Below are 27818 nucleotides of genomic sequence, written 5' to 3' on the forward strand. Positions count from 1 at the left end.
TTACTTCTTCTTTTCCAGTCTGGATGCCTTTCCTTTCCTTCCTTCCTTCTTTTTTTGGCCTAGCTGACCTGGCTGGAACCAACATATTCCTTGTATACTCGTCTCCATTAACTGCTGTTGCCAATCACTCTTCCCTTTCTGTCGCTAAGCAGCACGCTGCTGGACGAGGCAACCAGTGTTTATGGCTGTCGGGAACAGCTGCCATGGACATGCTGACAGAAGTCTTTTTTGCGAACATGTATTTTCTTTTCTTTCGGGTAAGTATCTAGGGCTGGAATTGCTAACCCATAAAATCAGTGTATATTTAACTTATTAAGGAACTGCCAAGTGATCTTCCAGAATGACTGCGCCATGTTACACTCCCACCAGCAACGCGTTCACAGATCTAGCCGCTCTAGGGCAGCGATTTTCAACCTTCGGCCACCTCCTGGCACACACAAACTAATTAATTGCTAACATTCTCTGGGACACCAAAAAATCTGTATCTTTTTTCCTGACTGATGGAAAGAAAATAATTTTGATTCATCCACACTGGATGGCTATTGTGTTGGCTGCTGTCATCGTTTTATCTGACAAGCTAAGGGAAAGGCGGCCAGGGTCTGACTAAATGGTCAGGTGTTGCACGTTTTAAGAATTCTTCCGGCGCAAAGGTGGAAAATCACCGCTCGAGGCCTCTTCCAAGCCCGGCCGCCCTGCAGTGCCCCGCTGCGGTTCCAACGTGCCTTGCTCTGACGACCGCGGATGCTGAGCTAGTTCCCTCACGTTTATCGGCTACCTGCGTATCCTCTTTCGTAAAGTATCTGTCCAAGCACTTTATTTTTTTAAACTGGGTTGTCCTTTTATTTTTGATTCATAGGAGCTCTTTATACAGGATGGGGCAAAAGTAGGTTTACAGTTGTTCATACAGAAAATAATAAACACAAGAATAAAACCTCCGGTGTACTCACAAACACAAACCTACTTTTTTTGCCCCACACTGTATATTGTAGACAGACATCCTTTGGTTTGATGTTATAAATATGTCCTCCCAGTCTATGCCTTACCTTTTCATTTTGTAACAAGTCTCCTGATGTGCATTAGTTTGTAATTTTAATGAAGTCCGGTTTTTCAATCTTCTTTTATGTTCTAAGAAATCCTTACCTACCTAATGGTCACTAACACTGGCACTCCTGACATTTTGGGCTGGGCAGTTCCCGGTCTCTACCCGCTAGCTGCTAGTAGAATCCCCCCTTCATGAGGGCCATGTCTCCACATATTGTGATTGTGAGATTTCCCCTGGGGACGAAATCGATGCTGAGGACCATTGGTCTCCTCCCAGGCAGCAAAGATATTTTACTTTAAAATTCTTCTTTTGCCCTGACTGATACGTCTCGGTTAGTTGGGCATCATTCCACAAAATGAATGGCTGCGGGTTTGATTTCTGGGCAGGGCACCAAGCCTGTGTTGTGGGTTTGGTCCCCCGTCAGGGTGTGTGCGAGAGACAATCAGTTGATGTTTCTCTTCCTTTGTTTCTCCCTCCCTCACCTCCCTCCAAAAATAAATAAAATCTAAAAAATTTTCCTCTTTTAACCTTTGGTTTTCAGAAGGTTAACTCCGATGTGTCTAGTTGTGGTTTTCTAGTATTTATTCTGTTTGGGGTTCACAGAGTTTCTTAGATTTGTGGAGGCCTGTATCAACACATTTGAAAAAGATTGGCCACTTTCTTCAAATAATTTTCTGTCCCATTCTGTCTCCTCTCTTTCTGGGACTCTTTGATTACCAGAGCAATGGACTGCCTGATACTGTTGCACACGTCACTAATGTTCTATCTTTTTTTTAGTTTCTGTGCTTCATTTTAGATAATTTCTGTTGACATGTCTTCAAGTTCTCTGTTCTCCTATAGTACTCACTCTGTTGTTATCCTAATCATTTTTTTATTTCAGATACTAGATTTTATCTTCGGATACATATCACGACTTTCTATTTGTTTTTGTAATTCCCATTTGTTTCCTGAGATGCCTTATCAACTATTCCCTTATTTTCTTATAAATCCTTGATTATAATAGTTACTCTAAAGTCTTTGACTGGTAGTTCCAATATCTGGATCATCTATAGGCTGTTGTTTGCTGATTTCCAAAATATGACCGTAAGGTCCCCTTTTATTTTTGTTTCTTCATATGTTACACAATTATTTGCGGGGGGGTGGCATACTGGTCTTTGTACATAAAAGAACAGCTGCGCAGTGACTGAAGAAAGCCTAATGTTTTCTCTAGCGTGTGAGAGCCTTCTTTCACCTGAATCCTGAAATGCGGAGGCAGCCACTCAGATTTCACCAAGCGTGGAGTTGGATGGCAACAGGCGCACCAGCCTCACTGTCTTTGCTCCGGGTTTAGTTGATGCTATTTGTCTTACTATGGGTTCGAGGCAGCTGGGCTGCAGCCTCACCTTTGGATTCGACAGCTCCAGGCAAAGGGAGACTGCAGGACAACAAGCTCGTCCGTTTTCCAGTCCTGCCTTTACTTCCTCTTTCTTAGCAAAAGTGCGTGTGTGGGAGGTGGACTGGGAGGATTTTTACACTGAACAAATTACTGTTATGCAAGTCTTTCAGATCCCAGTTTTGCTTTGTTTTTTTACAGCTTTATTGGGATATAATTCATATACCACAGAACTCTGATTTAAAGTAAAAAATTCAGTGGTTTTTGGTATATTGCATTATGAAATTAGAAAACATCTCTCTCTCACATAAAACTTGCGATTTTACTCTTTTCGAAGCATACAGCTCAGTGGCGTTAATTCTAGTCACAGTGTTGCACAACCATCGCCACCATCAATTTCCAAAGCATTTTCATCACTGCAACCAAAATTCTGTAACAGCTGAGGCTGAACAATTACGTCCCCAGCTCTCCCTCCGCCTGGCCACTGGTAATTGTTAATTTAATTTTTGACTCTATTTTTTTCTGTTTTGGAAATAATTTTTTAATCTCCTTTATTTTTTTATTGTGGTAAATATACCTAATATAAAACTGACGTCTTTAAGAGCACAATGCACCAGCACTGACCATATCCAGTGTTGTGCGGCCATCACCCCATCCACTTCTAGAACTTTTTCGTCATTCCAAACAAAAATTCTATACACATAACAATAACCCCCATCTCTTTGTGGTTTCAATTTGTATTACTAATTAATTTGAATATGTTTATTAGTCCTTCACTGTCCTCTCCCCATTTCTAATTTTTGTAAAAAAAAAAAAAAAAAGAAGTTGCAAAATATACATAAAACTTGCCATTTTAAGTATTTTTAAGTGTAAAGTTCAGTGACATTAAGTACATTCACGAAGTTGGGCAACCGACACTCCTCTTTTTAATAAAGTCTTTTGCCTATTTTCTTTGTCATTTTTTATTAAGTTCACGAATTTTATGTATAGAGAGCTCAATGAATTTTGACATATAATTGTTTATAACATTCAATGTTCACTACATCTAGCATTGTTAGCTCTTCAGAAGGTTCCCTCGTACCCCACGCTTAATGCCCTGGGGTAACCACTGTTCTGACTTCTACCACAACAGCTCACTCTGGCCTATACGGGCCCTTTAGGTAAACGTGACCCAACACAGTGCTCTCATGTCTGGCTTCTTGCACCGAACGCCATGCCCATGAGATGCATCCGTTTTATTTTGCACAGGGGCAGTACATTCTATTTACGGCTCTGTAGTATTCCACAGCATAAACACACCACCACGACCTCACCCGATCTCCAGCTGGTAAGCATTTGGATTGTTTCCTGTGTTTAGCTGCTATGAATAAACTGCTATGAACATTCTAATCCACACCCTCTGAACAAAGGCACTCGTTTCTTCTGCTGCTTCCACATCTAGAAGTGGATCTGCTGGACCAAGAGGAATTTTGTGTCTTTAGTCTTGATCCTATCAGACAATTTTCAAAGGTGAATTCACCCCCAAAGGCAACGTGTGTGTATTCCTAGTCATCTGCCATCCTCGCCACCACAGGTATTGTCAGTCTTTACAATTTCAGCCATTTTGGTGGGGGTGTAGTTTTATGATTTGTATTTTATATCTTCTGAATACTATTACTCTTTTGGTTAAATATGCTACAATTTCCCTCTTTCATGGCTTGTTTTACCCTAAAATTAAGAAAGCTGTGATTTTAATGAGGTTGAGTTTTCCTTCTGCCTGAAAAATAGCCTTTAGAATTTCCATCGGCCTCCTTGGCATAAATTCTTTCAGTGTCTGTCTGAAAAACGCTTCGATCACATTCTGTAACAACAGTTGCTGCTGGGTTTTGAGATCCCAGGTAGACAAGCTGTCTCTGGACTTTCAGTGTCACTGCTGAGAAGTGAGCTGTCAATCCAACTATGGCTCTTTTGAAAGTAACCTGCCTTTTTTCTCTAAGTACTTTTAATACTTTATCTTCCTAGTTCTGCAGCTTCACTATGATAGGTCTTGGAATCAATTTCCTTTTACATGTTCTGTCTGGCATTTGTTGGACTTCCAAATCTGTGGCTTACTCTTTTCTATTGGTTCTGGAAATTTCTTTTTCTCTTATGTTGCCACACATTCTTTCTCTTGCTCCTCCTTTTCATTAAATACATGCTGGGTTTCCCCCGCTAGGATTTTTCTTTTCTTTTGCATCTTCCATGATGGAGTCCAGATAACTTAATCTGAACTACTTTCTAGTTCCAGGTTCAGTCTGCTGTATTTGTAAATCAAGTTTTATGGAAACATAACCAGTCTCTCAAAGTCCAGAATGTTTACTATCTGGCTCTTTACAGAAAAAGTTTGCTGATCCTTGGTCTAGTATATTACTGTTCTCTTCACCTGGGTCTAATCTACTAATATAAAATTTTAGTTATTATATTTTTCTGTAAGTTCTAGTAAGTTCTTTCTCAAAGGTGCTATGACACTTCTTGTAATTTCCCATTCGTTACTGGTACTTTCAAGTTTGTCTTTTATTTCTTTTAGACCTGTAAAACATAGCTGTTTTACAGTCTAGGACAGTGATTTTAGACCGGTGTGCTGCAAGAATTTTTAAAACATGCAATATGTCACTATTTAGTCAGGGGCACTGACCTCTTTTCCCTTAGACTGTCAAATAAAAAAATGACAACAGCCAACACTACAAGAGATGTCTGGTATGAATGGATCACAATTATATCTTTTTTTTTTTTTTTTTTTGGTCAGATCGGCAAAACACACATTTTCTAGTGCGCTGCAGAATTTTAGTAATTAGTTTACGGGTGCCATGAGATGGAAAAGGCTGAACACTGCTGCTCCAGGAAGTCTCTGTGTGTCTGAGGTTTTTTCTGGCTCTTGATTATAGTTTCTTGTTTCCTTTTGTGACTAACTTAGGTATGGGAATCAATGTCTTTAAAAATTATTTGAGGTGAAAAAATACAGCCCATAATAGTGCAGTTAAGTTTACATGCTGACAGATGGGTTCCCAAACTCAGTGTGGTGAGCACATGGTAAGATAGTTAAACGTCAAATCACTATGTTGTATTCCTGAAACCAATATAATACTGTATGCCAACTGTATTTGAATGAAATTAATTATTTGAGGCTGAGAGTAAAGTTACTTTTCTTCAGTGCCTGCTGCCTTTGCCAGACCGCTGCAGACCCCACAGTTCAAGGACCATGCCAGACCATGCGCACAGGCTGAGACTGCAGCTCCTGGAGCCCAGCTCACTGTGGGATCGCTCCCTCTGTGCATATCTTGAATAGTGATTTCTGTTCGTTTGCCCTTCCACGTTATTAAAATAGGACATTCAAATTTTCTAATATTAGTAAAAGCTCTCAGGGCAAACTTGGGTTCTGCGCTCCATTCACTGCCAGAGGTTACCGTTTTCCTTTTAATTTGGCTTGGCAAAATACCTTATTAGCCCACCAGTGCTTTAAAAACTACAGTTCTTATGTTTTATCCAGCATTTTTAGCTGTTTTCGGTGGGGAACTTGATTTGAAAACTCTGACCCTCGTCACCAGAAACTGGAGATCAGAAGCTCCAGCTCTCTCTGCCTAGGATCCCGACTAGAGCAGAGCCCATCTTCGAAGGAGAAAGATGATGCAGGAAATCTCTTCCTAAAGACGTATAAAGACAAATAACACGCCTAGCACTTCATTAACTAGGGGACAAATGGCAACTACACCTTCAGCGAGTCAGTCACTTCCGGTAGACCAGAGCACCTTTCCTCAGAAGGATTCCTCGTGGGGTCCCTACGACCTAGCAGCGGTAACCTCTGGGTCCTCAGGGGCCTCATCTGTCCAATGGGACCTGACAGCACCTGCCTTACAGAAGTACTATGATTACAGGAGTCAATCTGCATAAAGCACTTAAAACCACACCTAGCACACAGATAAACCACTAGCTATACAAAATAAAGTAGCTCAGGTCACCAAAAGGAGACCGGGTTTCTGACATATTCTTCTTCTTTTTGTTTAAATACCTACTTAAAGAGGCAACAACCATTCTCAGCTTAATGACCTTAAAAAGAAAAGAAAAGAAAAGAGAGAAAGAAAGAGAGAAAGAGAGAAAGAGAGAAAGAGAAAGAAAGAAAAGAAAAGAAAAGAAAAGAAAAGAAAAGAAAAGAAAGAAAGAAAGAAAGAAAGAAAGAAAATTAGAAAAAGGAGCCGATCAGCCCATCGGCCAGTTTGCCAAAGGCTGGCACCAGTCAGGCAGTGCACTTTTAAAGAAGGATCGACAACGTGGTGATCCTCCCAAACCAAAGGCTGAGGCTCCTGTGCCTCACAAGCTGTGGGCTGCAGTCAGGCAGGCGACACGGACTGATGACAGTGTGTGCAGGAACAACAGGACGAGTTGAGAGATGCTGACATGAATAGAGGCCAACACATATACTCACCTGGCCAAAGACTGTTCCACCAGTACTGGTGGCCTGACCAAACAAAGAACCAGTATTACTAGATCCAAAACCTATAAAAAGAAAACAAAAGTTTAAATTAGACGAGTCTTTTACAACATTACAGTGTTTGTTTGTTTTTGTAAATGGTTGCTGGACATGTTAAGATATCCCACAATACATCATCCCATGAATAAAATCTGTCTTCCTATCTAAGAAATGAAGAAAATCACGAGTAAATAAAGATATTTTTGCATTGCTAACACTTTCTCATAGTATAAATTCCAAAGTCCCAAAGACTGAATCCTGTCTCCTGCCACACCCAGGGCGTAGAGAGCAGACAGTGTGCTTTTGGATGAGCTGTGCTCTAGATTGTCAGCTGCCAAGAGGTCTTTCCAATGACTATCACTCACATGTCTACTCCCTGGTTTCCCCTAATCTTCAAGACCAGGTTCTTCCAGGGTAGTCTGTCCCTCTTCAACATGGCATAACACTGCCGCAGTGCTGGGCTGAACAGGCCCTGGGAGGACCAGGCACAGCCCCATGGTAAAATGAGAGGCCTGCCCGAAGGAGCTGGGAGGCAGGAGTTCCAGCCTCCTTTCTATCAGGGGGAGAGGTGCTCAGGCAGGTGTCTGATCCTCGGCCAGGGCTAGAGAGACGGCTCAGGGGCTTCTCCACGGCTACTGTATGAAAGATGGTTACTTCAGAGTCGTCTAATTATGAAGGAATGGTTTGACTACATGTGTGTATGCAGGATCCTCAGGTTCTGACTGAACAAAGGATGATGTGGAGAGAGGGCTGAAGGTCCTACTCCTTGAGACTCACAAGGCCTCCTCTGTCCAACCTCTAAGCTGAGTCACCGGCGTTGGCCGCTGGCCTCATGGCTGCCTCTCACCCCTGGGTCCTTGGACTCAAGCTCAGTGGGGGCTGAACAAACATTGGTTGAAGGAAGGGAAGGAAAGACTTCCTCTCTAGTAAGTGAGGAACCATTTTCAAATAAATTATCACCAAAGGAATGAATTAGCAGTTACATGGAATCCTGTCCACCAAGCAATCAATAATCCTTGTTTTCCCATGAGTCTACTTTCAGAAGAAATGCCTTTCATAAGAAGCCACTGGGAAGTGAGACTTATAAAGATTTCCAATTGTTCTGCTGCTAACTTCTAAAAGTAAAAGGAGCTGCTAAAATTGGATGTGCAGCAGGAGGATCACATTTTACTTGCTTTAAAAGTAATTATTTCATTTTTGTTTTTAAATGACAACACTGAAAATCAAAAAGACCAAACTTTTCAAATGTTGTCGTCTGCCCTTCCAGCAAGAAAGATGGCATCGGAACGGACAGAAAGCGCCGGGAGGGCTGTGGCCCAGGGCCCGGGCACAGTTCTGGTTCTGCGAGCACTCAGCGGTGACAGATTAGCCATCCTACGGCTGGACAGTTTTGCACACCATGACCTCTGAAGCGCCTTCTGATTAAAACGCTCCTCTTTATGACTCGTTCATCACTCGCCATGATCTTAGGCTTCACTTTTTTTGCCATGACATCGGCACCCTGTTGGCCAGGAGAGTGGAGGCCTGCTGAAGACAGCCACTCTGCAGCTACAGCGATTCGGCCGAAGAACTCCCAGGCCACCAGCACTCGACGCTCCCTTCTTGACTTTACGGAGTTGTTTTTGTTTCCCCCCTTTTCCCCTTTTAACTATGGCAGTAATACTGACTTGTTGCAATTTTTTCAAGTAATACAGAGGGGAACAAGGTAAAAACCTTCCATAAATGCTTACCTGAAGCTTGACAAAAGCTAAACCCCGAGGATGATGCTGTCGTGGTGGTGCCCGAGGTGCCTCCAAACACAGAGCCCCCCTGCCCAAAGCCAGGGCTCTGACCAAAGGCCGGGGGATTGCTCTGGCCAAACACCCCCGCTCCTGTGCTGGTGGATGACTGTCCGAAGGAGAAAGAGCTGGAGCTACTGGAGCCTGAGGAAGCACCGAAGACGCTCCCGCCGGTAGACGTGGACGTGGAGGGTGCGGACTGGCCGAAGACAGGCCCGGAGCTGAATGCAGGCTGGCTGAAGGAGAAGCCACTCGCCGCGCTGCTTGCCGGCTGCCCGAAGGCTGGGGACTGCCCGAAGGCCGTCTGGCCAAAGACGCCTGTGGCCGGGGCGCCGAACGCTGGGCTGCCAAACCCCGAGCCGCTGGCCTGCGGCGTGGCAGTCGCTGTGCTGGCTGTGCTGCCCGTCTGCTGCCCAAACAGGCTCGGCGCGGTGCTGGCTGCCACCTGCCCGAACACAGCGGTGGCCGAAGGGGCGGTGGCTGTGCTGCTGGGGAGCTGGCTGAAAGCTGAGCTAGAACTGGCAGCAGGTGGCTGGGTAAAGACAGAGGAGCCAGAAGTGACAGTCCCAAACACCACCGTGTCAGCAGCTGGGCTCGGGGCAACACTGGAAACAGCGCTGGTGGCTGTGGGGGCACTTGACGTTTCTGCCGTCACAGGGCCCGCACTTGGGGTTGTAGCTGCTGTGACAGCAGTCTGCCCGGGCACCGACAGGGAGGACGCAGGAGAGGCTGGCTCTGCCTTGATGTCGGGGACTCCGGTGGCTGCTGGCGTGGCCTCTGCAGGGGGCGCTAGGAGGCTGGTGCTCGTTGCTGCGGGGCCGGGACTGCTGCCTGCAGGCTGGGCAGGGGCAGGCTCTTTCTTAGTGGAGTCAGGAGTCTGCAGGGGAGCCTGGGGAAGCGGGGCCGCCTGCTGCAGCCCGAGAAGCGAGGCTGCTGATGCCGAGAGCTCGCTGCTGCCTGGCTTCTCGGGCAAAGATGATGACGTCGCCTCCTCTGTGCTTTGAGCAGAGGACACAGGTAGGGTGGGAGCAGATGCTGAACTCAGGAGGCCACCAAATGACATTGTGGGGAATGACGTGGGATAGGGAGTGGCAGTGGTGGCCAATGGCGGGGCAGATGAGGACACTGCACTACTCGTCTGCTGGCTTCCAAATGAAAAACTGGTCTTGCTACCACTCAGAGACAGGCCACTGAAACTGATGAACCCCGAGGAGCCCGCACTGGTGAGGGGCAGACTGCCGAAGACACCTGTCGAGGCTCCGCTCGTGCTGGTGCCGGCAGCTGGCACCGCTGGGGTGGCGGTCCCTGAGGAGGTCACAGGAGGCTCTGCAGCCTTGCCTATGGTGGGAGGGCCAGCGAAGTTAAACCCCGAGGGGACAAGAGGAGTCTTGGTGGGCTGTGCACTCGTCAGGCCTGTGGATGCAGCCTTACTGACGGGCTTTGTGGAATCATCTGCTTGGCCAACTCGCAGTCCTGAGAAACTCCCTAGAGTCTCACCAGCCAAAGAACTTGGAAATAGAAGCTCTCCCAACTTAGACGGCGGAGTTTCCAGCTTGCTGGGAGGGGTGGAGAGAGCAATCCCAGAAGGCACTGCAGACCTGCCACTCGGAGGAGCAGGCTCTCCTGGAGGGGCAGTGGCAGCTCCGGGGGTGTTTGATGCTGTTGTCACTGCTGAGGGAGACGAGCTTTCAGAAATGGTCTCAGGTAAAGGTTTGCCTCCCCCACCAAACGAGAATGTGTCTGGCTGGCTTGACTCTTTAGCAGGGGGTGTTGCCCCTAGAAAGACAAAGAAATTAGGAAATGGGATGGATGAAGCAGAATATGACCGTCACATCTCCACTCTTTCTAAGCCAAAGCCTCTCCTGCTGACGCAGCCCGAGACGCCGCTCCAACAGCGGCCTTCCCCGAGGGGACAGCGCACGCCTGCAGAGCAGGAGCCGCGTGAGGCAGCTCACCGGCGAGAGGCACAGCTGCTCTTCTCCAGACCGGCGTCGCAAGACCTACGCCTTGTCTACAGTACATAAAATTAGCATATCGTGCCGAAAGAGAGATAAAGACCTCTCCCCTTGTTTTCCTCTGCATGTGCTTTCCTTGGTAACATTCTTGGCACCGTGCTGGTTTATGGACCAGCCTATTCGCATGGATAATATCAAGACTAAATTTACAACAAATACTTTAGGCAAGACTCAGCAGCAAGTAAAATGTCAATGCATCTCTATAAAAACCCCAACACTTTTTTAGGGGGAAGATAAAAGTAATGCTGTGTGACAGGGACCATACCTTGTGCGGCAGTGAAATTAGAAGACGGTGTTGGTGTAATTATCCCAAAATTAAAGCCAGTCCTAGGAGAGAAAGAAGAGGGTAACTACCAAGGCACCAGACTCTCCTTTTAATGTTACATTTCATAGTGCACTCACACAACCTGCTCTGCAGGAACTCACAATCCAGTAGACAAACAAAGAGGAAAAAGCACACCTCTGCAAGGCAGCCAGGCTGCGTCAGGGCCCCTCGGCCGGGAGAGGCAGTCTGTGGGGAGGCAAGCGGGGGCGGAGGCCGAGAAAGCCGTGGGGGGCAGCTGGGCTTTCCCGGGCAGGGGCTGGAAGGGAACCTACTCCAAGGAGGACGAAGGAGCAGTAGTGGACACACAGCAATGTGCACGTGGGAGCGGTGGCTAGAGCAGACGGTCCGCCCAGTGGAGGGAACAAGACAGGCTGGATTAGGGAGAAACTCTCATAATCTGCCCCAGCACCAAAGGGCCCGCCAGCATGGAGGCACGTTACTAGGGGAGCAGATGGGGAGCCTGACATAGAAGCCACCGTCCCTGCTGTTCGGACACAGCTCTTCATTCTGGGCTGGGAATATCCGTCTCAAAACCTTTTCTGACCCCTTTCATCTCTCTCCTTCTGTACATTTTCTTTATACTGAGAGTAAAGACATCACAGCCAAAGAAAAAAAATTCAGCCCAAGTGTGAGCAGAACAGACTAGTTATTGTGATAAAAGTGCAAAGAGCAAATTTAAAGTGATAGAACTTTAAGATGTAAGGAACCAGTCATATCAAATGTAATAAGCAATGTAAAAATTTAGATTTTCTTTTACCCATCGTGGCCTTCATCAAATGGACAGAAGACCATCTAAAATGGTGTGCTAAATGGTTTGTCACATTTGAGAAAAACCCTTTTTCTTTGCCTCCACCTTGGTGAAGAAACTTTATCTAACGGACGTAAGCCATTGACCCAATGACCCAAACCTACAGTTTGGGTCATTGGGTGAGTTCCTGCAGAGCAGGTTTAAAATGACTAAAATAGGCTAAATAGCCTATTTTAAAAACGGGAAGGAGAATATCAGCTCACAGAAGACTAATTATTAGCATTTGTAACAGATGCACTAACTCCTGGCACTAGCCTATTCTTTAAAATTTGCTCTGAAGTACCTTTGGGAAGTACAGGATCTGGTACAAGTAATGCCCCTTTTTTACTACAAAATCCTTTATTACAAAATCCTAAGCATGTAATGCTGTAACAGTATCACACTCAAGCGCACCATATGACATCTTAGGTGAGATGTTCATTTGCTGTCCATCTCGAGCCAGAGCCACGTCCCCCTCCCAATCACACTCGGGCGGGCATTACGTCTGCCAGCCCTGTATAAAACATAACAATCCACAGCAAAGAGGAAACAATATATAATTTCCCCTCGCAAATCCTAACATCCTCTTTTTCTCTTAATGTTTTAGGGCTGAAAAATGCTCAAGAAGCATTTTTATAACATCATAGGAGTGTGTGGTCAGTATGATTCCGTATCGACTAAAAGAGCTTAAGAGGCTTTTCGACTGGGACTGAATGCACCACCCTTCAAAGGCAAAAAGCCTTCCGGCAGGTGTGCATCTCAGCAGCGCGGAGTCTAACCCCCTTCTGTAGGGAGAAGACGCTGTGCAGCCCTCAGAGGTGTCGGCACGCACCACTCCCTCAAAGGGTGACGCCCGCTGCCTCTCAGAAGTCTAGTGTGTGCGCCTCTCAGTGCAGTGAAGCTGATCCAAGTGTCACGGCCTATGCCAAATGGTGCTGGAATGAAACTAACTCAGTAGGACAGACCAGATCAGCTGCAGAATTTGACACAGGCCAACGACCCAAAGACAAAAAGGCTTATCCTAAACACCAAAACAAGTACATATGTAATAACACATGTACCAACTGGAATTGAAAGGGGGAAACAGGTTTACATTGGGACATCAGGCTGCTGCCACTATCATCTGATGTACTCTTGCAGTGATAAGAACTCTGGGCTCATGTACATTTAATAAGCACTGTACTGACGGTAAGATTTGGGGACGTTCTCTATTAGGGTTGCTAGTGAAGAGCCACAAAATTTAAGCTCATTACTGACCCTGATGAAGAAAATGAGAAAGCCTTGCTGAGCTGCCCGACTGCAGACGGGGCGGAAGTTGCAGCAGGTTCCACCTTGGTCGCACCTGGCCCTGAAATGGGGGAAAAACATAAGGACATTACGGAAAGCCAGCCAGAGACTTGGTTCCAGTGTGCAGCTGCCACAGCCGGGCAGTGTGCAGGGGCCTCAGGCCTGCGGGCCCTGCGTGGGTGTGTTCCACTCAGCCGGGAGGCCTGGCGGAGGCACACTCAGGGTCTCTGATCCCACCCTCCGGCTCTGACAACGTTCATTCCGAACCAGAACTGCCACACTTCCTTTCCAGGAAAGAGATCAAAATAATTCTAGCACAGTTAAAATTTAAAGCTTTCCAAGGAGCTCTATAGTTATTAAAAAGTAGTATATACCGAAGGGGAAAAAAACCCAAAGGAAATAGGCTATATTAACGAAATATCTCCGAGTAGTGACTTCATGGCTATTTGTTTTCTCCCTACATTTCTGTATTTTCCATAGTAGTATTTTTTGTATTTAACAAGTTACAAGTTCCCTTTTTGAAAAATTATGGAGGAAATACGTGATTGCTGTAATACAGAGAAGTACGGAAAGTTAGAAGTGTGACCTGTCATCCTCCCCACACTCAATTTCATTGCAGCTACTTAACAGTTTGGGGTATTATCTTCAGCCTTTTCCCAAATACTCTACTTTTAAGGGGGGAGGGGAATGAGAAAACTACGTTTAAAAAAGCCCAACCACACAATAAAAAAAACCCTTCCTTTTAAGTATGAGATAAATATCAGCAAAACTATTTTTACAACTATTATAAGACAATGTGGTGTGCACAAGGATATTCAATGCAGCGTTGCTTATAATCTTGGAAAATCAGAAACCACCTGACCTGCCGGCAGAGCACCGGTGAATTGAGCAGGGCCCCCACAAAAGGTGGGAGGAGCGCCGCCGCAGACTGCACAGATGGGCGGGGCGCCTGCTGGAAGGCGGGAGGGACAAGGAGAAGTGGTCACAAACCAACATAGGCAGGATATGCCTATTGTTGTTTAAAAAAACAACAGTGAAGGAACCTCAAGAGACACTTATCAAATGGTTGAGGGTCATCATCTCAGGAATATGGAACATACTGGGCAACTCTCTCTTGCTACACTATCTATCGCTACACCTTAAGACTCCTTTGTGCACCTGTAATACTTTATTATTAGAAAAACAGTGAAGGTGTTTCCATGATCAATTAATAAGAGAACCATTCTATAGAGGTTCCAGATATGGTTTTTAAAAGAAATTTTTGGCAAATTCCTAAATAGTATTTCTCAGGAAAATTTTCCTCCCCCCCCCCCAAAAAAACCTCCTTTATTTTGGACTATCCAATGAGTGAATAGAGAAGTAAACATCCAGCAATGAGAGATCATTTCACTGTCGCCACTCAATGATCTCAAAGCTTCTCTGCAGGTCATGCTAACTGCATAAGACACGCATGAAGCAAAGTTCCTTAGAGAGCCTTGACTCTTCATTTTAGGAGTAAAAGAACTCTCCAATGAAGTTCTTGAAAGAAGTCAGGACGTAGGATCTTTCAAAAGTTTTTTCCAAAATATTAGCCAGAAATGGGAACAAGTTTCTTCATTTGAACCCTAGGTGATTCAAAAGTTTTCAATTCCACTAAAATTTTCCTTCTAATCCAACGCTTTAGATCCATGTCAAGAAGTACCTCATACATCCTCTCATGTGAAGCACAAATGACAACAACTACAGTTCTGCACTAATTCAAATTCTGGAATACAGCTTATGCTTCTTCTCAGTGCAGGGAATAGATAATGAAGATACAGCCAATATCCAAGAGAAAGCTTCTGATTACGGAGTAAGTCAGATGAGCGTATGATTGAGGAGAGGTTAGGGAAAACAGACCGCTAATACTGAGGTTCAGCAAGTCTAACAGCATTAGCTTGAAGGCCCACTTGAAAACATGAATCAAAATAAAAACTGGAGTCCAGAGTGCGGTGAAAACGAAGGACTGCGGAGGGCACGAGATCTCTGGAGCAGCACGGAACACATCCCACATAAAGTGGGCGACAGGAAAGGAGCCAGCAGCAGGGGCTGCTGAGGAAGAGCCCATATCAGAATTCGGTTCTGCATAAAAGCCTGTTCTTGCTTCAAGTTCCCACGGGCAATGCGGATGCCTGGTCGGAGAACGTAGGGTAAAACCAATTCTGGTAAATAATTATGTGTGAGTGATTGTCGGATGTATGCGGAGTCATAAAACCTTCAATACTGGCATTACATCTACTCTGAAATTTAAGACATCATTTTACTTTCCGTATTTCACTGGCTTTTGAATCGTCATTGCAAACTGAGAGAACTTTTTACTCTTTGTTCCAATCCACTCTTCTCCAACTGATCATCCCACAAGGCGGGCGCAGGCAACCCTATGGCTCCTGTCTGGGAAGACCTGAAGGAAGGTGTGGCCTATTGCTCTCAAGTCCCAGCAGCCTGCAGAGTTGTTGAAGGGTTCGCGAATTTCCTGAGATTCTTCACCAACCAAGGCCTCATGATGTCTTTTTACCTGATTTCCTGTGTGGACTGCCTTTGTGATTCAGAACCATAAACTCCATGGTGGAGCGTATCTTTCGCCTTTACTTTCTCTAGAACAGAAATGCACACTGACCTGAAGCTTTATCACCAGATGACAACTGTCCAGAGGCTGCCGTGGGCCCAGACAGCTTTAGGGAATTTATCAGCGATCCCTGTGAGAGAGAGAGCACAGGCAAGCATGTGTGGGAGGCCACACCACCCGTGGGATAAAGGAGCACGTAAAATGATAACACAGTTTATAATAAGCCCAAGATCGTATCAGAGGACGGAATATTCTTTCTGCAAGTGCCAACAAGGCAGGGCCATGCTGTCTATCCGGTGGCTATTTTCTCAGTGCCTAGCACAGTGCTTCGCACATTAAAGACACTGGAGGATTTACTGGGTAGACAAATAAATAAAGCAGTATATGCATGAAATGAGTTCTGGTTCTCAATAAACTTATAATAAGCTGAAAAGGCAAAACTCGTCAACTTATCCACCTCCAGTTAATGTTTCTTTACTCATTTGTTGCAACTGATCCTTTAACCTGTGTCCACTAAAGTGAACATGGAACCTTCCAGAAGAATAACCAAATGCTAACTGCTTCAACGTCATTTTAAGCCACAAGAAAATAAGGAACGGAGAGAGCAGAGCCAAGCTCGAGAACTCACAATAGGCAAGTTCTCATGGTCAATCTCAATCACCGCCTAACACCACTCTTCTCAGAGGGAGATGTAAGAGCAGCGGAGAAACCAGGCTTTCCCAGGAAAAGTTGCAGGGACAGTCTGATGTACCTCTCGGCCACCTCCTATTATTTAGCTGTTGACGACATGGCCTGTTTTGGTAAGAGACAATGTTCAGGAGGCAGAAGCCTGAAAAGAGACCTAACAAACATCACGGACTACGTAGTACGAGTGCTGAGAGATGGCCCGCAGAAGGAAGCAAGGGCTCCCCTCCAGACAGCGACGCTGAGAGGCGCTGCGAAACGAGCAGGGACCAGGGCAGTCAAGGCTCGGGCCCCCGCCTGGCACACCACTCAGTGGCCGTGCACGTCTGCACTGGTCTCCTGCACGTGGCTGTTGCGTGGGTCAATGAGATAATGTCAAATGACGGTAACCGTGGATCCAAATGCCCACATAAATATAAGGCATAAGAGCGATGACCAAGGTGACCACAAGCAGACTGCCAGGCGGCCCATGAAGGTCACAGGAGGCCCTGGCCAGCCCATTGCAGGTCAAGACTGGCATAAACCGTGGGAGAAGGGTGGCAGGTCTCTGTCACACTTACAGCTCATCTAAAATGAAGTGAGGACTAAAAACAGGGCTGTCTTACGTTATGCTGCAGGACCATTAACAACGCAAAGAGGAACCCACCTGCTTGGCTTGGCTATTAGCGGCCGCTGGGGTCAGCACGGGGTGAGGTGCCTTGGCCGTAGAGTAGGGCCCCGAAGACCTGAAAAGCATAAAGCGCACACTCAAGAGAAAACCACAGTCAATCCTGGGGCCAACCTTCAGTCCAACAGATACGAATTTGGGGCAGAATACAGATGTCTGGACCCTAGCCAATGACACTTGACAGTTTTCAGATTGAAGAATAAATTCTTTAAATGAAGTTCGGGTCTTTAACATAAAAGTCAAAGTAGTAACTTAACATTTATTTTCTTCCTGCAACCCTAGAAAAAAGTGCCACTCAGTGTGAGGGCCTTTCTTATCTGGAGAGCAAGCCCTCTGCACCCGCCCCGCAGGCTCTCCCCAGTCCCAGGCCATGTGGGGACTCCTAGGCCATGTGGGGACTCCTGAATACGTTCACAGAATCGATGGGCTGCAGAGAGTCTGCCGCTGCACGAGGCTCGAAGGCGTTACTCGAAGAGCGCTCAGTTTCTCCCAGGACCACCCCCCAGGGGCCCAGTGCTTGCCAGGCCGCACACGAGAGGTTTGGGCGCACCGCTGTGCCACGTCCAACCTGCACCTCCCCTATAAAGTGGAATGTACAGCCGCTATTTGTAGAAAGGGCTCTCCTCATCTTGTGTTACCCCGGAACACAAGAAGCAGAAAACAATTATTTCAATAGTTACTTAAGTGCTAACACGTGAGGGAAAAAAATAATGCAACCATCGATGAAAGCTCTACTGGTGGCTCTTGGGAGCAACTTCTTCCATCAATTTATTTGTGCTCAATCCTAAGCTACTTTGACTGGTATGTATAGCAGTAGTAGCTATAGGATCTTATATATTTTTCAGAACCCTTCCTAAAGTTAGGAGAATTAGTACCTTTTCATCAAAAAATTAACTCGGAGGAGCAAAGACAAATATAAGCCCATCCTTCATAGAAAAAAAATGAACAAAAATCTTACAAGCACCTCCGAGTTCTCTGTTGGAATAAAACAGGCCTTCCCAAACCAAGGTTATTAGATTGAAAGAGAAGAAAAGTGGAGTTACTTTCAGTGAAACAAAATCCCCTTTATTTTTTCTACTGCAGACAGAAGAGGCTGTAAACGCGTGGCTTTGGGGCAACACTTCCCCTCCTGAGACCTGCTACCCAGTGGGCACGGCGCGCCCCGCCCCCCGCCCCCACACGTCGGGCAGAGGAGAGCAACATGTGAGTGGGACCGTTAGAACCGGGGAGTGCTTGCGCAGACTCGGCGACCTGGGCACAGAGATGGCTTGAGCTCACGAGACTCATGAGGGAAATGAAAATCTTCCATGAGAACTCAAAGGAAAGCAAAAAAGAAACTAGAAGGAAAAACAGAAGCAATGAGTTATCCAATTTTGGAACATGTTTTGCCCCTAGAATTTAGTCATGACATGGTGGCACACTGAATCACGCACAACACAGCCTGGGTGTAACTACTGTTCTATCTACTTGTTATAATGCTATAAATTTCTTGGGTATCGCAGGTCCCCAAACGCACCGTCAGGATCCCTAGGACCTGCACATGGGCATGTACCAGCCCTGCAGAGGAAAGCCGTGCAGTGCCAGCAGCTGGCAAGCCAACCAAGGCGGGCCCACCCGATCCACAAGCAAACCGAGAAGACGGTGCTCTCCCCAAACACGTCCCGAGACCGTGCCTGTTCACGCACCAGCACAAAGGCACTCAACAGCTGGAGACGGTCCAGAGGAGGTGGGAAAGCCACGCCTGGAGCTGTCGTGTTCTGGAACGCCTGCATCCCCCCTGCTGGCAGCACAGCCTGAGAGAGCTCTGAAATTCACGGGGGGCATGCTCTTATTTACAGCTGAAATCGAAGGACCACAAGAAAAGCAGCGCTGTAACAGAGCTTCCTGTCGACATATACGTACTGCCTGACCCGACAAGGGACATGTGGCAAAGCTAGGGCCGCACTGTGGAAGAGGGTGACAGACTCACCCAGTGACTAGAGCCGTCAAATTAAGTTCTTAGAAAAGCATAATTCAGTCTCTAAGCTCTCCTGACTCTCCAGTGCCCAGGCCACTTTGATAAATAGCAACAAACTATTGTAGGTGAAATTTTCCAATATGATAGACATGAAAGAAATGTCTCGAGCACAGAAGGGCTGTGTTTTCCTGTTTCTTGGTGCACCCCATCGGCACAACTCATGGGCGCAGGCAGAACAATGCACATGCACGTGCTCCATACACAATTATAAAATCAAGCGAAGATTGTGAAGCATTAAAATGTCACACAAGCCCTTTCTTGGTGGTCCCTTGAATTTTAATGAACTTAAACAAGGTAAATATTCATATAATGTTGTGAAAGGGGCCAACTACTAATTCTTTTACCCATTTTGACATTTTAAAGGGCTTCAAAAACAAGACCTACCTGGTTATGTTTTATGTTGGTAAATCTGAATCATTATTATGTATGTCTTTTTATATATTCACATTTGACACAGTGAATCTAAACTGTGAAAGCTACTGAAGTTAAGTATTTCATGAACTATGAATTTTTTGGTAATAATTTAAAGGTGAGGCAAGTACGGAGACAGGACTACTTACTAAGAGCAACGAAAGAAACAAACAGAATTAGGAGAGCAAAAGAAAGAAAATAATAGAAGATACTAAAAACAAAACCTATCAGTTCATTTTTTCACCTATCAGACTGACAGTAAAACTAAAGTACGATAGTAAGTTAGAGGATCTTGGCAAAGACATGGGAAACCAGACTGTCACATATTGCTTACGGGAAGATAAAGTGACACAGCCTTTACTGAGGGCAACTTGGTAACAGTTATCAAAATCACATACATGTACATATACACACCCATGTGTGGATATCGCCTTTGACTCAGGAGTCCCATGCTGGAGAATTCACCCAACATTTATAGCTGCAAGTGTGCAAAATGATCTATATGTGAAATTATTTATTTTGGTGTTGCTAGTAGCAACACGAGAGGAGCAACCCCAAATGTCGGTCGGTGGAGGGGGAAAAAAGCTATCAGTTCAATAAAAATTTTTTTTATGTCAATGGAGACTGTAACTGTCAACTATTGTCTCCAAAACAGCGTCTAAAAGTTTGCAAAATCAAACTGCATTTCCTGCATGAATGTCTAATAATGACAACTTAAATCACGTATATTAAATATAAAAATGGGATTCTATTAAAAAGAATTTATAATGATGTAAAAAAATGTTAACAATTAAGTTTCATGATTAAGCTGAAAAACAGAAATACAAAACAGCATACTTTCTAATTTTACTTAAAAAACTCCCCTAAATTTTCATAGAATAAAGAGGAATTAACATGTAAATAGTGATTAAACATTTGTGGTGAGAATAAAGGTGATTTTAATTTTGTTCTTTAAACTGGCTTTTATAAATGTCTACAAGGAACATTTGTAATAAGAAAAATAAAACGATGAAAGGTTTTTAAAGATTAGGGTCATTAGTGCAGTTTTTATTTTTAAAGTGGGGCAACATGTTTAAGTTGAAGAAAAAGGAAAAACTGTGAACCTAGAATTCTCTATTTGGTGAAACCATCTTTCAAAAGGTGAAATAAAGACTTTGGCAGACACATGAAGCTTGAAAGAATGCAGATCTATACCTCAAGAAATGTTCAAGGACGTGCTGTAAGCAGGAGAACCACACCGGATGGAAACCTGGGACTAAGTAAAGGATGCATAACACCGGAAAGAATAACTACGTGGGTAAACCACGGAGGCTTTTCTTATTTAGATCAATTTAAAAGATAATCAGCAACTTATGACAGTGTGTCGTGGGGCTTATAACACAGGTAGAAGTAAAATACGCAACAACACGAGCACAGAGGGGGCAGGGAGGAAACAGAAGAACGCTGTTGTGAGATTCTTACACTGCATTTAGTAGCGTAGTATCACTTGAAGGCTGACTGTTATAAGTTCAACATGTACACTCTACACCATTTAAATAACAGTGCTACAAGCCAACAAAAAGATAAAAGGTTCAAAATAAAAGGACAGAAAAAAGATACACCATGTAGCGCTAAACAAAGAAAGCTGGACTGGCTAAAATTATACATGGTGGGGCAAAGTAGGTTTACAATAGTTTGTGTGGAAAATAGTAGAATAATTAATAAATAATACAAGAATATACTCTGTTTCACTTACTCACAACTCTAAGCTTACTTTCGCCCCCCCCTGTACAGGATAAAGTAGACTTCAGAGCGAATCACCTTACCAGGGAAAAGGAGGGTCACCTTGTAATGTCATAACTGGGTCATGCCATCAAGAGAATGTAATAATCCTGCAACTGATAAAAGAACTTCAGCATAAAGCAAAACCTGACAGAACTGCAAGGAAAATGAGGAAATCCACTACAGCTGAAATTATCAACACCGCTCTCCAATGACTGATGGAACAAGTAGATAGAAAATCATTACGAATAGAGAAGACTTGAACAACACTATCAACCACCTTAACACAACTGGCATTTATAGAACACTCCAACCAACAAGAAGAGAAGGTACGTTCTTTTGAAGTGCACAGAGAACATTTACTGAGATGACTGACAGTCGAGATCAGGGGCTAGCCAACTACAGACCAAGGTCCAGCTGCCTGTGTTTTTGTAAGTAAAGTTTTACTGTAACACAGTAATGTCAATTCATTACGTATTGTGGTGGAACACTGAATATGGATGCATTCGGACCACAATGGCAGAGTTGAGTAGTTGAGACTAAGTCCAGCAAGCCTGAAATATTTACTGTATAGCCCCCTGAGAAAAACCTTGCTGGTCCCAGTTCTTGGCCACAAAAAAAGTCTCAATAAATCTAAAGAATTGAAGTCATACAAAGGATGTTCTCTGACCACAATGGAATTCGATTAAAAATCAATACCAAAAAGATAACTAGAAAATGTCCAATTATTTAGAAACTTAAAAAACTCTTAAATAACCTATGGGGGTGTGTGTGTGCATGTGTGTTAAAGAATAAAATCAAAAGTATTTTGAACTGAATGAAAATGAAAACATAACATATCCAAAATCTGTGGGATGTATAGCCAAAGCAATTCTTAGAAATTTATAGCACCAAATGCCAGTATTAGAAAAGACTGAATTCAAATCAATGACCTTAGCTTCCACCTTAAGAAACTAGGGGAAAAAGAGTAAATAAATCCAAAGCAAACAGAAAAATGAAATAATAAAGATCAAGTAGAAAAATAATAGGGGGAAAAAAAATCAATGAAATGCAAAGCTGGTTCTTTTAGAGATTAATGAATGTGATAAACACTTAGCTAGAATGATCAGAAAAAAATACCCCATAAATTGCTGCAGCAGGAAAGAAGGAAGTGAAACGATTATGAATTTGTATACACATTAAAAGGATAAGCCCTGGCTGGTGTGACTCAGTGGACTGAGTGCCAGCCTGTGAACCAATACTTTGCTGGGTGAATTCCCAGTCAGGGCACACGCCCGGGTTGTGGGTAAGGTCCCCAGTTGGTGTTGTGCAATCGACTGATGTTTCTCTCCTTCTCTCTCTCCCTCCCTCCCTCTGTCTAAAAATAAATAAATAAAGTCGTTTTTTAAAAAATAATAATCAGTGACCATTATGAAAAACTTCATATTAATAAATTCAACAACTCAAATGAAAAGAACAAATTTCTTGAAACGCATAAACAACCAGCGTTCACTCAAGAAGTATACAAGCTGACTCGTCCTGTATCTACTTAAGAAACTGACTTCCCAGACAGCTTCACTAGTGAATTCTCCAAATATTTATGGATGAAATAACAAATCTACACAAACTCTTTCAGGGAACTGAAGGGGAGGTACACTGTCCAATTCACTCTATCAGGCTGGCATTATTCTGATTCCAAAACTGTACAAAGACATTACAAGAAAATCTACAGACCAACATCCCTTATTAAAACAGACAAAAAAATTCTTAACAAAATTTTAGTAAATTGAATCCAACCGTAGATAAAAAGGGCAATGCATCAGTACCAAAGATTGGTTTGATAGTCAAAAACCAATCCATGTATCAAGACAATTCTTGGGTACATGGGTAGAAAACAGTCTTTTCAACAAATGGTGCTGGGACAACTGGATCTCCAAAAGCAAAAGTATGAAGTTAACCACAACATCACACTATTTACAAAGACTAACTCAAAATGGATCAAAGACCTAAATGTAAGAGCTAAAACTATAACATTTAGAAGAAGAAGACCTAAGTGTAAATCTTTATGACCTTGGTTCAGACAACAGATTCTTAAATATTATACCTAGAGCATAAGCAACAAAAGAAAAAAATAAACTAAATTTCATCAAAATTAAAAACTTTTCCATTTCAGAGGACACTTTCAAGAAAGTAAAAATACCTACCCAAGAATGGGAGAATATATTTGCAAACCATACATCTGATAGACACATTTGCAAATCATACATCTGATAAAGGACTTGAATCTAGACTACATGAAAAATCTTATACGTCAACAATTGAGACAAATAACCTCATCAAAACATGGGCAAAGGACCTAAATGGACATGTCTCCAAAAAAGATAATGAATGACCCATAAGCATACAAATAGATACCCAAGTCACTAACCATTAGGGAAATGCATATCAAAACCCCAATTAGGGCACTTCACAGTCACGAGGCTGTCTGTAATCAAGCAACGGACAGTAACAAATGCTGGTGAGGATGTGGAGAAATTGGGACCCTCAGCCACTGTTGCTGGGAATGCAGAAAGGAGCAGCCCCTTTGTAAAACACTGTCAGCTATGTCTAGTTCACAAAGCTAAAGAGAAGTGCCACCCAGCCTAGCAATTCCACTCCTAAAACATTACACGGAATAATTGGAAGCAGGAACTCAAACAGATACTTGTATACCAATGTTCACTGTAGCATTACTCACAATAGCTAAGAGGGGAAACACCCAAGCTTCCATCAACAGATGAATGGGGGAGATGCATACAACGGAGTATTATTTGGTCATAAAAGTAATGAAATTTTGATACATGGTGCAATATGCATGACTCTTGAAAACTCAAGTGAAATAAGCTAGATGCAAAAGGACAAATACTGTGTGATTCCACTTATATGAGGTGCTTACAAAAGGCAAGTTACTAGAGACAGAAGGTAGAACAGAAGTTACCAGAGGCTGGAGGGAAGGGGGAGCAAACAGCTATCATTAATGGGTACACAGCTTCTAGTTACAATGATGACAAAGTTCTGGAAATAAATAGTGGTGAGGGTTACACTATATTGTACATGGACTTAATGTCCCTGAATCGTACACTTAAAATGGTTAAAATGGTAAATTGTGTTATATGTCTACTTTACCACAATAAAGAAGGAGAGCCCCCCGCCCGCTCTCCCTGTTTCCGCACCCCTATGCCACCCTCTGATCCGCCCTCCACCCGAGGGCTGGAGGCCTCTTGCTGAAGCCCCAGGGTGCGTACAACCCGTATTCGCAGTTGTCAAGGCTCCTAAGAAGTTTACGCTAAAAAAGATGAATTTTACTGTTTGTAAATTATGCCTCCATCTTAAAACGTGGCTAAAGTTAAAAAAACAAAAAGAACAAAAACCCAAATCAGATCTCTCAACTGCTCAAAAAACATCCAATGGTCAGCCGGGCCCCGACCCAGGCTCACCCAGGGGGGCGGGACGTGGCCCCCACCCGGACCTCGTGCCCAGGGCTCTCCAACCTCTCCAGCCGCCAGGGGCCACCGGGCCCTTTCTTGAACCCGCCCGACACGCTCCCACCACAGGGCCCCCCCCCCCCCCCGCCCCCCCGCGCTCGGGCCCTTTTCCTCAGGGGATTCACGAGGCCCGCTCTCAGTCTTTTGTCTTCATCCGAATGTTGAGTGTCAAAAGGCAGGATGTTACGTTAGACAGAAGAACCCTGCTTGACGGTGAAAGAAATGCGGCCTGGTATTTCTGAGACATTCTAGCCGTCTGCCCATGTGTGAGAAGCACCTTCCCCGACCACCCCACTTAAACTGCAGCCCACGCCAGACAGCAGCCCCCAAACCCCTACCCTCCCTCAACGCCCCCCACCACACCTATCAGCACCTGAAACAGTAAGGAGATGCTACATATTGTGCCGATTTATTTCACTTATCATTTGTCACTCTGTGACTAGGGCAGGTTGGTGTTTTGGAGTTTTGTTAACTGCTTCATCCTCAGCACCTAGAACAGTGTGTGGCATAGAGAAAAGGCTCATGAATATTTGCTGGGGAAGAAATGAGTAAATGAACAACAAAATTCCTGAAAGGAAATGAGGTGTCTGGTGTGTTTTAGTGAAAAAAGACAATCACACTGAAAACCCCGGCTCCCCAGCCCCAAAGCCCGCCAGGCCTCCAGCCACGCAGCTGCGGGTCCACTCCGCCTCCCACACGCCCCGCCCTCCCTGGCCTGGGCGGCGGGTGCTCCACGCCGCTGTCAGAACCCTCCTCTCCGCACTCCCTGCCTGGTGTCTGGTGGCCACTGTGGAACTTTGAGCTGAACCGTTGTTCCCTCCCCAGCCTCCCCGTCAGCCCCAGACACCACCCCCCCGCCCCCTGCTGGCACACGGCGTCCTTTCTTAGCGCCTGGCGCCTCTCCTTCACGGAACGCACTGCAGTCCACTTAGGTGCCTGCGTAGCTGGTAGTTCAGGGCTGCCTTCTTGCTAAAACGTAAGTGCCAGGAAAGCAGGGACTGGGTGACTTACTCACTGCTGTGTCCTTGGCCCGCGGGGCGGCAGCACGCTCACAGCAGAGACCCCAGAAGACTTGGCCCAACCAAGTGCCTGAGCCCTGCACACGAGTGTGACAGCCAGGGGTTTGCTGCACACAAACCCTCTCGTGGCGGGATGGTCAGTCAACGAGTGTAACGGACGAAGCCAATGAAAGCGACAGAGACCGATGGCGGAAATATGCGAGCTCATCTCATAGTAAAGCTTCTGTAAGATCCTACTCGCAAAAAGTGAAATGCAAAATAAAATACTTCCAATGCCCTTATTTCTACTTATTGATTATGCTTAGTGTTTACCTTTATCATTATTTGATAAACAGTCATTAAAAAGGAACTATACTCCATGCATCAAGCTGGGCATACAAATTAAATAGCTGTACATATAGCTGTCCAATTCTGCGGGGAAAGGGAATGTTTTCTCACGGTTCCTTTTAAACTTTTGTGTCTATTTTTCTGAAGCCAGAAAAAAAAGGAAATGCAGAATTGCTCCTCTAACAAAGCCCAGATCAAAGATCAGCTGAGATGAATCACTTGAGGGAAACAAGGCCTGAGAAAAGGTAAAGTGAAATTACAAGATACTTTTCATCCATGGTTGGTGGCTAAAATGTCTCAGAAACACTGGGCCCTCTTTCTTTCACCGTTACGCTGGACCTTCCTCTCATGTAACACTCTATCCCTCTACGGCATGTCCTTGCCTCCCCTGCACTAGGAATCTGGCTACAATTCCCAAACTCTAACGTGCAGGTTTTTCCCTTGAGAAGTTCGCAACTGCCACAAGCGCCACCTTGGCCTAAACAGCACACTGAAGCTTCAAGGCCACTGCCAGACACACACATGGGTTGGCCTGTTTGGGGCTGGCAGCATGGCCCTGAGCTAGCTACGAAAGTTCCTGGAACAGGCAGCATTGGTGAACGGACCGCTGTGGGTAAACAAGGCCAGTGGGCTGGGGAAGCAGGGCCGCTCGGTGAGGCGAACCAGACCAGGAGCAGGCCTGGGGCGGGGAGAGCGCAGGCCGAGTGCACACAGTGCAGGCCTGGGCTGCTCTTGCTGCCGCCGGACTAATCATGGGTGCCAGATGCTGATGCCCGAAGGACACACTGGTCATTGCAATCCCTACACTCAACCTGAGGAAATGTCCCTCAATGCTCCCCTGTGCCACAGGGGAGGCTGGACTTGAGAGAGCACAGCTATAACACACAGAGCGGCAGAACGGTGCTGCCCTGGGTTGGGGTGGGGCGGGGGGAGCCAGTGCCTCAAGTTCTAAAGAGAAGCGGCTCCGGCATCAGTGGTCCAGCCCTCAAACCCCACTTAGGGGAGGGGCTGGAGTCTCCAAACAGAGCTGCTGCCTTCTCAAAGGCTGTTGTGTTTGGTTTTTTCATACAAAAGGCGAAAGAAACTTGGAAAGACAGCAATGCCTGGAGAGAGGAAATGAGGGGGAGACTGTCAATCTCAAGATCACTGCCGAGTTTTCAGAATCAAGAGTCTGCACTGGAACTGAAGCATCAACTCCGGAACCCCAAGAGTGTTTAAAAAAAAAAAACCCAGCCCTATACCTGACTTAACGACCCTACTGTGCACCCCATGTGGTCTTGAACATGGCAACAGCACACTGGGCATGTCACCAACACGGCCTTCGAAGGCTTATGAGGCAACTGTCAGTGGCAAACTGAAGAGGACAATCTCCTGAAAGCCCAATCGTGTACCCAAGATTAGCTGTCCACCCCTCCCAGCCTTGGCAGGAAGAATAGCCACCCAGTGCCAGCAGCAACGCTGCCCCCTGCAGGCAGTCCCTTGCCATTAAAGAATAATTCACCGCAGACACAGCAGACATACGGCAAAGACAGAACATACCCCAAGGCTGCAGAGGTGGGTGAAGGGTTATTCTTCAGTTCCTGCACATTTACCACTTGAGGGACAGTCTTCAAAGTTGATTCAGTCAACGTACTTACAGCTATTAAAATAAAGAACAGACAAGCATATTCATTGCACTAAGGAATCAAAACCAGGACACAAACTCAAGCACAGTGCAGTCTGACTGGAGGAAGGAAGCCCACTCTGGGCAGGCCTG

General features: G+C 45.2%; 1 protein-coding gene across 3 annotated transcripts in view; it reads right to left on the reverse strand.

The window, feature by feature from the left end:
* The window catches only part of NUP214 (nucleoporin 214), an 88216-nt gene that overhangs the window by 16958 nt on the left and 43440 nt on the right, over positions 1-27818 (reverse strand). For all 3 annotated transcript variants that reach the window (XM_054584215.1, XM_054584214.1, XM_054584213.1), the window contains exons 24-30: positions 27602-27701; positions 17004-17082; positions 15725-15803; positions 13060-13150; positions 10956-11017; positions 8628-10451; positions 6853-6923 (exon numbers count right to left, since the gene is read on the reverse strand). In XM_054584215.1, coding sequence (XP_054440190.1) covers positions 6853-6923; positions 8628-10451; positions 10956-11017; positions 13060-13150; positions 15725-15803; positions 17004-17082; positions 27602-27701 — 2306 coding nt within the window. The remainder of the gene's footprint in view (positions 1-6852; positions 6924-8627; positions 10452-10955; positions 11018-13059; positions 13151-15724; positions 15804-17003; positions 17083-27601; positions 27702-27818) is intronic.

This window comes from Pteronotus mesoamericanus, unplaced genomic scaffold (genome assembly GCF_021234165.1).
Source record: "Pteronotus mesoamericanus isolate MK-2021 breed Mesoamerican mustached bat unplaced genomic scaffold, CSHL_Meso_final contig_78, whole genome shotgun sequence".
In the NCBI taxonomy this organism is placed as follows: Eukaryota; Metazoa; Chordata; class Mammalia; order Chiroptera; family Mormoopidae; genus Pteronotus; species Pteronotus mesoamericanus.